Genomic DNA, 12836 nt, shown 5'->3' on the forward strand with positions numbered 1-12836 from the left:
AATATTTGGCCAGCCAATCCAGGCATTTACAATCCCCATCCTCCAGGAATTTTAATGTAGAAAAGGATATAGATCAGGATTTTTTGTTGCTCACCAGGTACAAACTTTTTTTTTCTCCCAAAGCACCCAAATGAGTGGCTGCTTAAAATATCCTGGGAGACTTGGCTTGGCAGTACCATTGTTGTTAAAGACCACTGAATGAGATAAAGATACAGTTCTCAGCTTCAGGAGAAAACACATTTGAAGCAACCAAAATAATTGACAGGATCAATACCCACAAACAAGGAGTTATTTTTATTCCTCAGAATAATCACAGAACCATTCCCTCTACAATGGTCTGTTCTCTCTTTTCTAGCTTCCCTATGTAAAAATACTTATGAACAAATATTAAGTATAAAGCTTTGCAGACACTTTATGTGTGCAGCAGGCTCTACAGATGGTTTTCTTTACTCTGGTGGCCAGTAGTTTTTTATTTAATATAATTGAACTCTTACACTTAGGAACTTTGCTCCCCCAATGTATAGGCTTCCTTTTTCCCTATTAGCTCTGGCAAACAGCCTCACCCAGTCAGGAGGGATAGAATGTACACAGCTACATTGCTTGGAAGGAACAATGGAAACCTGTCTTTGAGACTTCTTTTATACTCTGGTTTGGGTGCTGTGTCAGCAGCAGAGAAAAAACAAAAAAAAAAACTATGTAACTTGAATGAAAAAATGATCCCATGGCTTTTTTTGAGAGCTGACTTTGAGAGGCAGCATGACATAGTAGAGGATTCAGGACAACCTCAGTTCAAGCCTTGCCTCAGACACTTTCCAGCAGATAATAAACTTGGATTCTAATCCTGACTCTGCCACTATCTGTGTGATAGTGATCAAAACCCTTGATTTCTCTGGGCTTCAATTTCTTCATCTGTAAAAGGGGAGAGGTGAATAACCTCAGAGACTATCTGCTCCAACCTCTACATTTTACAAATGAAGGAACTTGGGCCCAGAAATGGGAAACATCTTGATCAAGGTCACAAAGGTAGCAAACATCATGGGGAGGCTATGAACCCAAGTCTGGGGTTCTAGATCAGATTCTGTGTGGGCTAGGACAAACAGTTAACTTTCTCTGGGTCTCAGTTTCCTTATTTACAAAATGAGAAGGTTGGACTAGATCAGGGGTTTTTAACCTTTTAACATTTTAACCTTCTGAACCCCTTCTGAAGTCTGGTGAATCCTATAGAGCCCTTCTCTGAATAATGTTAAATGCATAAAATAAAATACGTGGGATTACAAAGGAAATCCAACCATATTGAAACAATGTTATCATTTTAAAAAAATTCACTTCCCCAAGGTTATATACTTTTCATTGTGCCTGGCTGAAACCCTGCACCTCACTTTCTTTACCTGTAGAATGAGAACTGTGTCCCTTCTAGCTCTGAATCCGAATCTATGAACAGGTACCGTGCAGTAGTAAACAGAAAAGGTTTTGAAGGGCGGGGAGAAAGAGAGAACCTTGGTGCTTTCATTCTCACAGTCAGTACCTGTCCAGGACCTTACTCCTTCCCCAAGCCAGCTACAGTCCTGGGATCCAACATGCTCCCTTGGTCATTGCAGAATTCCCCAGCCTCAGAGGTGGAAATTCAAAGGGTAGGGGATTGGAGGAATCCAAAGCAATGCGCGCAGGGTGGGTGGGATTTTTGACATCTCTGTCCAGCGCGTGCAATGGGAAAACACTCTGGGCGCGCCCGCCTTTAGTCCCAGATGCCAGGCTTGCTCCGGGAAGGACAGGGATGGCTCACAGCCTGTCTCCAGACAGCTGCCGCCCCATGTGCGCAGCCCAGTCAGTGGCTTTATTTATTTTTCTTTTTTTTCTTTCTTCCTTCTCCTACTCCTCCCCCCCTCCACCCCACTCCCCCCCCCCAACCCCGCCCCGCGCAGACTTTTTTCCACCCCCTTCTCCGCACTTCGGGGTCACTCTCTGAGCCTCCGCACTGAAAGGGTTAACCACCTCTCCCATCCCCCTCCTCCTTCCTCCCCTCCCCCCCACCCCCAACCTTCCCGGTTCCTAAAAAAGAAAGGCTCAAAGTTTGGTCACGGGCAGGGAGTGAGAGATCAAAGGGGAGGCAATACTTCCTGTTGTAGGAGGCTCTGTATATAAGTGCCTGGGTAATGTTGGGGGGATGTCAGCACCATCTAGGAGGAGACGCAAGCGAGTGCTCCCTCCCTCCACTGTCTGTCTGCCTTCCCAGCTCCCGGGGTTTCCCTAGAGACCACAATGAACAAGTTCCTCTGCTGCACGCTTGTGGTAAGTCCGGCAACTGAGCGAGATCCAGGCTCTAGCTGCCTGCGATTCAGGGGACTGTGTGTCCTCTTCCCTGCACCAGCTGCCCGGGGCCTTGGGGCAGAGGGGATTTAGGTAAGGCTTGTACACTGGATTTACAGGTTCATAGAGCCAGAATCACGGGATCATCGATTTCCTTCCTCACTTCCCATGACACCGAACTTTGGGAAATATGTAAGGTGAAAAAGTTGCTTCCCTAGGAATCCTTAATCTGGGGTGCATGAACTTTTTTTTTAATAGTTTGATAATCGCATTTCAATATAATCGGTTTCCTTTGCAATCTTACGTATTTTATCTTATGGTTTAAAATCTTGATTCTGAGGAATCCATGGATGTCACCTGATTGCCAATGTGGACCATGACACGAAACAGGTTAAGAACTCTGGTAAGGGGACAAGAGAACGACACCAAAGACATTTAAAGTAATTTTCACGTTTTTGGTTTTTCTAACCAAAATTATTCTTTCCCCTGCCTTTCTTGCAGTCAGACTCTTATATCACCCTTTACCACACTTGTACCTATATCCTTCCCCTCAAGGATGTGATTAAGAAGGCCATGGGTGTCCTTTATTAAGTATAATCTTTACCTACACCTGCTTATGGCCCAGGAGAGCTAACAAGAGGTTGAAGGCAAGATTTTGTAGTGGAAAGCTGGCTGCACTGAAGCCTTGAAAACTGCCTTTGTGTAAGCCACTTCATCTTAGTTTTCTCATCTGTGAAATGGGGCTATTCAACTTGTACTTAACATGCTGAGTTGTTCTAAACAGTTTTTGTAAACATGAAAGCACTCCATAAATGTCTGTATTAGAACATTTTAAGAGGTTAGTATTAGGCAAGAGCTTGAATGTTTGCATCAATAAATGTGACTTGCCATTTCATTCAAACTGGAGCTGGTTTGTTTCATATGTTGCACCACAGGAAAGATTGTGCAAGCAGACTGGTAGACAGTGGGGGAGCTGTTAAATTTGTAGTCACACGTCTGTGTTTAAATCTTACCTCTGAGTGTTCTGGAGGCAAATGTCTCTGGGCCTCAATTTCCTCATCTGTAAAACTGTAGGGTTGGAGTAGATGATTCTTAGGTGCCTTTTCAAACTTTCAATCGATGTGCCTGGGGTGATAAGAGACTTAATAATTGTGGGATTGGTCCGATAATCAGAACTTTGATTTTTAAAAAATGATATGATTATACCCATAACATACAGAGGAAAATATTGCATTGTGTTAAGTACACTTTGACCTCTTCTTTGTTAAGTGCTGTACAATGCTGTACAGGATTCGATTTTCTCTTCTAGCATGAGTCCCTCTATAGCTATTAAAATACTTTTTTCCAGTCATGATAACAGCACCTACAAATAAGTAATTATACAGGTACCGACTTAGTCCTATGTTTCCCTGAAGTCAAATGTCCACCTAGATACGAAGTAGACCTTCCCTGCTACATAAAGCTACAAAAACAAATATTTAAACCACAGGAGGGTTTTGGACTTGTTGTGATGGCTACATAAATTATAACCTCTAGCCCACAGAGAGTGAATGGCAGCTTATGTAGGCTTCCAGGAAGTTTCTGGGATATGGAAAGCATAAATAAATAATAAAATTATGAAAGAAAGTCAAATTGGTCACCAGGCTGTAAACGATTACTTAATCCTTATCTAGTGCCAACTTTTTGTTATTCCTATATGTCTCGGGCTAGTATAAGTATTCTGGTAGTATAGCCCTGTCCCCTAGCCCATATTATAGACTACAAACTTTCAGGTATGTAATATGGAGGTAATAGGCACTATAGTAGTGGGAGGTAGGTGTAGATGCAGTTTTATATACATGCATAAATGATACTTTGCTTTAGATGATAAATTGTGTGATCAAGATAAAAGAAATTATATTTTGCTGAATATAGACAGCATTCCAGATTAGAACATTTTTATTTCTTTTATATTTTTTAATCTGTAAAACAAAAAGGTTGGACCAAATGGCCTTTAGGATCCCTTCCAGCTCTGACTCTGTGATCTTTTATTTTCTGAAATTCAGTTTTTCATTTTGGTGAAAAAAAAAATAGGAATGTCAACTTTGTGCTTACACATCTTCTCTCTTCCATTCCTGGGTGTAACAAGGAGTTGTTAAGCACCCACTATGTGCAAGTCACTGTTGGGTGATGTGAGAAGGGATACAAAGCTATATAAAGCATGACCCTCATTCTAGCATAAAAGTTATGTAGTCTTAGAGGACTGACTGACATTCAGAGGTTAAGTGACTTGACTAATTAGGATAGCTTATTGGATTTAAAGGTTGGAAGGTCTGATTTCAAATCATGACTCAGATACTTACCAGCTATATGACAATGGATAAGTCATAACCTCTCTCAGTCTTATTTCCTTATCTGTAAATTGGGGGTAATTTCAGTATATAACTCATTGGGTTGTAGTAAGGACCAAATGAGTTAATATATGTAAAAGGACTGGGCAGCTAAGTGGATGGAGTGCTGGGCCTGAAGTCAGGAAAACTCATTTTCCTAATGTCAAATCTAGCTTCAGACACTTACTAGTTGCAAGTCACTTAACCCTGTTTGCCTCAGTTTTCTTATCTGTAAAATGAGCTGGAGAGGGAAATGGCAAACCACTCCAGTATCTTTATGAAGAAAACTCCAAATGGGGTCACAAAGAGTTGGACACAACTGAACAACAGAACTGAAACTGAGTGTTATAGTAAGGGTTGGTTGGGTCAGAGAGGCTAAATTAAAAACAGTAAACATTTATATAGTGTCCATTATGTGCAAGGCACTCTGGGTGCCAAAAGAGACTGAGTTTAACATTTGAAATAGATGGCCTAGGACACAGTTTTTCACTCTGGCATTACTGAACAAGTCCCTCATGCTGATACATGTATGGAAATGGCAAGCATATTAACCAATCACCCAGAGTGTGCAGGCTTATCATTCAGGCTGCATAGAAAAGGCATAAGGACCTAAATCAGGGTAGATTTTAAGCAGCAAAGCAAAGAGTGGGAGGGAATGGCATGAGTAAAGACACAGATGTGGGAGAGGTATTCTTGGGAAAAGGTGAGAAGACTTCAGAAGGCATTGGACCCAACCTCCCTCCCCCAGATCAGGAAACAGAGGCTTCTAGTGACTTGACTGAGGTCACATATGTATTAAGTGTCAGAGCTGAGATTCAAATCAAGTTCCTTTAATTTGCAATACAGTTTTCTTTCCACTGAACTGGTTTGGCTAAAGTTCAGGATTCATATGAGGGAATGATGGCAAAGGGCTTATATGGCTTCCCTGCAGAGCTAATCGTTGGGTTGTAAAGTCTGGCTTCCCTGGACATACTGCTAACAATACCAGATCATGTTCTACATGGTTAAATGTGAAATAGGTGCTTCGATTTGCATTATCCTAATCCAAGACTGAGTTTGAGCTTGTGGATGGGAGGTAAAAGGTTTGACTTTCACCAGGTACCAGTAGTGTCCATTGAACCCTCAGAATTAACCTTTGTGCTTGCCTCATAAATTCATGATCATAGTGTTTGTACATGTGTGATGTTTTTCTCTGAGTTGCCTCTCTGATGTAGGCAGTAACGATGGTGCCACTCTTTGGGAATTTTTGGTTTATTTGTATGGTTGGATTCATTTATTTGCTTATCTTTTTTTTTGAGAGAGAGAGAGAAAACATAGCAGTGTGTGGAGAATTGTACACAAAGTACATGTAAAAACAGATTATATACTTATACCTAGCAACCTTCCAGGCATTTTTTTTCATTGTAAAACAGACTTTAAATTCATTAGTTCAGCTAAAACCGCAGCAGCCAAATATCATTAGCTGAAGAATTAAACTTTCTTGCCAAGATGTTCAACCCAGTTAGTGCTAGCAAGCAGCTGTACCAAAGACATCAGCTAAGATTCTTGTAGTTGTACAGATATTTAGCCTGCTGGGTTTTGCTTTCAGCTACTCTGAACCCCCTGCCTACTTTCCTCCCTCGCTGAAAGCATTCTAAAATAGGAATTTTTTAACATCCCATTATCCAATAGCAGTTTATCAGATCATAGACCCTCTATGTTGGAAGTATAGCAGAGGTCATCAGAGTCTCCTTTTTTGCATTCAGAGCAACCTGACATAGATAACAAGCTTAATGATGTATCAGGAACTTCCCCATCAATGGAGGAGTACTAATCATACAGCTAACATTTATACAGTGCTTTAAGGTTTGCAAAAAAAAAAAAATTATACACACCCACACTCTCATTTGATCCTTACAACAGTTCTGAGGGGAGGGTACATCTTCTTTTGCCATATGGGAAAACTGAGACTGACCTAGATTAAGTGACTTGCCCAGGGTCACACAACCAGTAGATGTCTGAGGTGGGATTCAAACTCACATCTCCCTGACTCAAAGACCAGTCCTCCGTCTATCTATTTCCCCACAGCAAAAGGTAAGGGAAAAATTCATGGGGTTAGGGATAAGTATTAATTCCAAGACCAGAATTTTTACCACTATAATGAACTTTTCCTCAGCTAGCTAGTCAAAATTTAAAGAGAAAGGAAAGTGTGTGTGTATATATGTGCCCACATACACACATATAAATATACGCATATATACATACATTTGTACACATGTACATACAATATGCAGGAGTATACATGTATAACTATATATAATTACATATATTGTTTATGGATATGGGCATGTATTATATTACATACACACATATACACTTGGATTAATCTAGGCTTCACCTGGTCATACTGGATAGGTCCTTGTTTCTTTTCAATGCAGCCTAAATGACAAACCTGCATACTCAGGTGAAATTTACCAGGCGATTGATTAATATACTAGACTCTTCCATCTATGTTTCAGCATTATGGGCTTCTTCAGCATTGCTAGAGTGAAAAATTGCATCCTAGGCCTAGGTCTCTTTCTTTTTGAACCCAAAGTGCCTTGCACATAATGGGCACTTAATAACTGTTTACTGTTTTTAATTTAATCTTTCTGACCCACCAGCTCATGCTATGATGTTCTATATTATTATCCCCATTATATAGAGAGAACTTAAGAGAGAACCAGGCCATAATCAGGTTCCTACTGTCCATTAATGCATTTGTCAAGCGTTGATAAGGTATATACTTACTTGAGAATCACTGTGTCATAATGAAGGGAATATTGGCCTCCAAGCAGGAAAAAAATTGTGTTTTAGGTCTGGCTACATGACCCCAAGGAAAAAACTCTCTGAACCTCTCCAAGAGTTACAAAAAAGGATAAGAATTTATGTTGATAGAGGAAATTCATTAGTGGGAGCTTCCCACATGTATGAAATCAAAAGCCTGATGGAAGGGAAAGAAATTTGTATGTGCAGAGCTCCAAAGAAGATGAAAAGAAATAAAGCAAGTTCCCTAAACAAAGAGTTGAGGCAGGCCTAGAAGCTGGAGACCATGACTTAGTCGCCATCTCATAAGAAAAATAAATCATAACTTCCACAATCTGATGTAAAGGCCTGTTCTTTCCGATGGGAAAACAGAAACTCTTTTCAGGTCCCACAATGGGTCTTTGACACACTTCAAAACAAATGACTATTAATTAGCTGTACATCTATGAACAAGTCACCTCACCCCTCTGGGTCTCAGTTTCCACATCTGCCAAATAAGGAGGTTGGACCCGGTGACCTATATGGCCTTTTTAGCTCTATCATTCTCCAGTTCCCTACCTCAAGCACCATCTCTTAGATCCTTCTTGTCAAAAGATAGCACCAGTGATTCTGGTGACTTCTGACTTGGCTCCTGCTGTCAGTCTAACCTGTTTTTTAATTACTTTCCCTTTGGAAGGTCATTTGAGAGAGGCTTCCAGGGTCACCATCTGGTCTACATAATGCTATTTCTTCCCTCCAGGGAATAGCTCCATATGAGAAATGTCAATCTTATGGAATTAATAAAGTAAGAAATGGATTCAGTATACAGTATCTAGAGACTCAATTATGGAATTCTGTAGTACCCTTAGGTAGTGGCACTGCCAATTACAGAGTCCATGTGCTGATGGGTCAGTAAAAAAAAGCATGGTAGTATTACTGAAAAGTCGCCTGTTAGGTACAGGTCCATTAATTGAACTCTATTTTCCCATTGACTTACATTTTTAGAAAATAGAGATGTGTTCCTAAAGGAGAAATTATAACAATGTAAGCAGAGCATTACTCAAGCACCTTTGATAATTCATTGATAACTTTTCAGGAACCATCTTTGCCACATATGTAGACATAAATAGACTTCTGTATTGTAGATTTATAGCTAAACAGAGGATGGCATGTAATAAAAATAATAATGATAATGGTGATGATGATGATAAAGTTTATATATCACTTTCTTCACAACAACTTTGTAAGGGAACTTTACAACTCACATTTATATAATTAGTCCTTTAAAATTTACATAGATTGCTCATAATAACTCTGTAAGACAGGGTAGTAAAAGTACTGCTTTCCTCATTTAATGAATGAAGAGGTTGAGGGTCTCAGAAGTTGTGACTTACCCAAGGTCAGTATGCAATCAACAAGTATTGTTTATGTACCTACTTTGTGCCAGATTCTGTGACAAGTGCTGAGGATATAAAGAAAGGCAAAGATGAGATCTCTTCCCCTCAGGGAGCTCATATTTCAATGGAGAAAACAACATATAAAAACTATGTAAGGTTATATAGCCGGTCCCCTAGATAGGACCCAGACTCAAATCCTCTGACACCAAGACCAGTCAGTGCTCATCCTTCTATGCCACTCTAGCTATTTTAATGCCCAGACTAATGGATTAGCAACCAGGAAACTAACATCTTGTTCCCAGTTCTTTTAGTGGGTACATTTAGATCAAACCAGTATATCCTATAATACATCTTCCAGCCATAAACCATTACCCTACAATCTGTCCCCATTCTTTAAGCTTGTCCTTCTGGGAAGATAGTGAAGACAATGGAAGCTTATGTCTGGAAATACTCATGACTAGGCTAAACCAGTCTCCTTCCTGGTCCCTGGGTTTTTAACCAACAAAGAGGGGATGGAGCTGCTGTCTTGCTGTTGCTGCTGCTGCATACTGATGTAAGAGTCCATCAAAACTTTGGCAATGGCTTCTATGCCGGTACAAACCCCAAGGTCAATCAGTTTGGGTTAAAACACAATGACCCACAATTGCAAGAGTTAGCTACACTGACAATCCCAGCAACATCTGTGAACTATCTACGAAAAAAAATGAAGCTAGGTATGGTAAACTTGAAATAGATACAAGTATGGTATTTTTGTATGACCTGTAATTAGCTTTTGGAACTGGCTGACAGAATATTTTGGGGGCAAGAAGCATGGAAAACATAAAAAAAAAGAGTTAGACATTCTTTGGGATAAGAATATCTGTACAAAGCATTAGTAAACCACACGCACTAATGAGCCCACTTTATAACATGCTTGGACTCTGATGATTTATGCTATAGAGCTTCAACTTGTGAACAGACATGCTCAAGTATTTGATAGTTTTTTTTTCTTAATGAGAAGACATTCTCAAGTGTTTTTTTTTTCATTTTTTTGTATAACATTTTGTAAGATTACATAACTGGCCAGGTGGACTATAGCTCTCTTCCCCCACCCTAACCCAACCAAACTCTCAGAAGCACCCGAATCACTCAGACTATAAGTGCATACATGACGCTAATGGAAGTGAACCCACTTTCAGAGTAAGGATATTGCCATTCTTCTAAAAAAATACTTCATATGCTATTGAGGTTAACTTATCAAGTTTCTTTTTAAAAATTATTTGAAATTCGTTTTTCCAAAAATAATAATTCTCAAGATTTTTAATGAGTTGCAAATATCATTCAAATGATGTTATTTTATTTTACATTTTAAATTTTACTTTAAAAATTAAAGAACAGTTTCATTTAGACTCGCATTGAACAGTGGCACCCTCTTCTATAAGATCCTCTCAAATATTGACATGGCAATATTTGTATAAGACCTCCAAAGCAGGAAAACAGATGACAAGATACACTTAAAATTAAAAACAGACACTAATGCAACCATTTTTTCCCCTTTGCTGTCTTAGTAAAGTCAATTTTATTTTCTGGCCTCTGATCCAAAACCTCAAAGCCTTTGCCATAAAATATTTCTTTCTTGCTCTGAAAATGCTTTCTTTTATTCTGAAAAGTCCTAGCATAACACATTCTTGAAAGGATTTTTAAAGTCTATGGGAGACTCAGATTCTAGTTCCAGTTCTGCCACCAACTAACCATGGGACCTTGGTTGACAAGTCACTTAAACCTTTCATAGCTTCAGTTTTCTCATCTGTAAAAGGAAAGAATTAGAATAAATGCTTAGTGTCAAAACAACATTTAAGATGCAATTATCTGAATTTTAATGGGAAAAGGTGTACGTTATGTTTCATGGTAAAGGACAACACAATGATTAATGAGGTTTGTTTTTCTTTTAACAATTCTCTCCTAAGAGAACAGAAAATGAAAGAGGTTTTGTTGCAGTTGGTATGGTTTCTGCCAACTGCAGAAGTGGGAATAAAAATTTCTGATGCAACTCTTGGTGGAAAACTTCTGAAATTGTGGCCATGCTCGGTACAACCCAGCATGATTTATTATCATCACATCTTATTTACTAAAAATCTAAAATTCATTATTCTGAATTGAGGCCATTATTCATGGTTTGCTATAGTCACACTCACAAAATAATAAATGAAGCAGTTAGGTATCATAGTTCATAAGAGTGCTGGACCTAAATTCAGGAAGATCTGAGTTCAAATCCTGCCTCAGACTTACTAGCTGTGTGACCCTGGGTAAGTCACTTGACTCAGTTTCCTCATCAATAAAATAGAGATAATAATAGCACCTACCTCCTAAAGCTGTTGTGAGGATACAACGAGATAGCATTTATAAATGCTTTGTAGATTTTAAAGTGCTATTTAAATGCTGTTACTGCTTTTATTATTATCATGGTATTAAATTTAGATTTAGAAGAGATTCTGAGAGCATTAGTTATTGTTTCAGGTCTCACAAGTAGCAAATTTAATCAGGATTTGAACTAGCTTTTTAACTCCAGATCCAACACCCTTTATAATAGAATGCACTTTCTGCTGTTTTAATCTTTTTTTGTGGTCTAGAGTTGAGATTTTAGCCAAGTAAGGAACTTAAAATGTGGAAATACTCTTCACCAATGAATTCCTCCAATTCCTGGACAATGGAGCCTCATAGAGTTTCAGCTGACTCAAGAGGTTAAGAGAGTTATGCTCACACAAGTGGTGTCTATCAGTCAATCAATTTATTAAGTGCCTTCTGTGTGCCAAGTACTGTGCTAAGTGCTGGGATACAAAAAGAGGCAAAAGATAGTCCCTTCAAGGAGCGCAGCACTTGAGTTCTGGCATAGCTGTCTCTAAAGCCAATCTTTTATTCACCCTGTCACACTGGTGATATGATAATATAATGTATATACAGTGTGATACATATATGTATATATAAACATATATAATATGCATATGTATATATACATGAAAATAACACATACACATGTACATGTGTATACATATATGCATGTGTTTATTTAAATGTATCTGTGTATCTATCTATACACACATTTGCATAGCTCTATGATACATATATGTCTGCATATCTCTCAATATATGATAAATGTGAACAATGTTCATATTGTACTCTATTAGCAGAAAATTTTAAAACATTCCTCTAAGTACTTCTTGACAGTTATAATTATGGTTATTAGTAGGCTCCTTAGAGTTATTAGTTAGAATTTCTTGAGTTGCATATAATACTTAAAGAAATACTTGACAATTTCACTTTGCTTTTCAAGAGTAATCATTCAATATTCAGATATGGTAAGCAAGATGTTAGGACAAGTAAGCATTAATGATTAGATACACTTCACAGATATTTGAGATCTCTCTAAATGCTCCAGGTTCCTTGGTGAGTTTCTTTTTCTTTGATCCCCACAGGGGAAAAAATTCAACCAGACTTTGGTCCAACAGACTAAGAGTAAAATATAAGCCTTGTTTTATGGTTACTGACAACGCTTCGTAAATTATCTTTGTTTTGGTGGGGGATTATAAATTAAATAGTGAATAATTGAAAACCTTCAATTTGGGTACATAAAATTACCTTTAATCTCCTTTCCCATGAAGTATATTGCCAGAGCTCATAACAAAAAATTGTGCTGATGGATTTGAGCATCTACCGTCCTCTATTACTTACCCTCTAAATGATCAATGAACAATTCCAAATCCTGAAAGTGAGATGAAGTCAATCCAATTTGACAAGCATCAAGTGAGCATCTATTATTTACTATATAGTGCTAGGATCTGGGATTTGTAACCCAAGTCCCAAAGCCCTTTGGTATGGGACGCTCTCCTCATTGGTGGAGATCAGTGCCCTGTACCATCATGAGGGGCAGAGTGGAGTGAGAGTTAGAGGCAAGAGAATTCTTCAATTTCTTTGAGTCTCTTCAATTCCATTGACTGTCTTGAGACTTTTTAGGCTCTGTGTT

The 12836-nt window shown here is 38.7% G+C and overlaps 1 protein-coding gene across 1 annotated transcript in view; it reads left to right on the forward strand.

Annotated features, from left to right (window-relative positions):
* The first annotated feature begins 2164 nt into the window (after nt 1–2164).
* The window catches only part of TNFRSF11B (TNF receptor superfamily member 11b), a 49227-nt gene continuing 38555 nt past the window's right edge, over nt 2165–12836 (forward strand). The window contains 2 exon segments of the mRNA XM_036759898.1: nt 2165–2186; nt 2189–2289. Of these exon segments, the coding sequence (XP_036615793.1) occupies nt 2165–2186; nt 2189–2289 (123 nt within the window).

Source organism: Trichosurus vulpecula, chromosome 1 (genome assembly GCF_011100635.1).
Source record: "Trichosurus vulpecula isolate mTriVul1 chromosome 1, mTriVul1.pri, whole genome shotgun sequence".
NCBI classification, from domain to species: Eukaryota; Metazoa; Chordata; class Mammalia; order Diprotodontia; family Phalangeridae; genus Trichosurus; species Trichosurus vulpecula.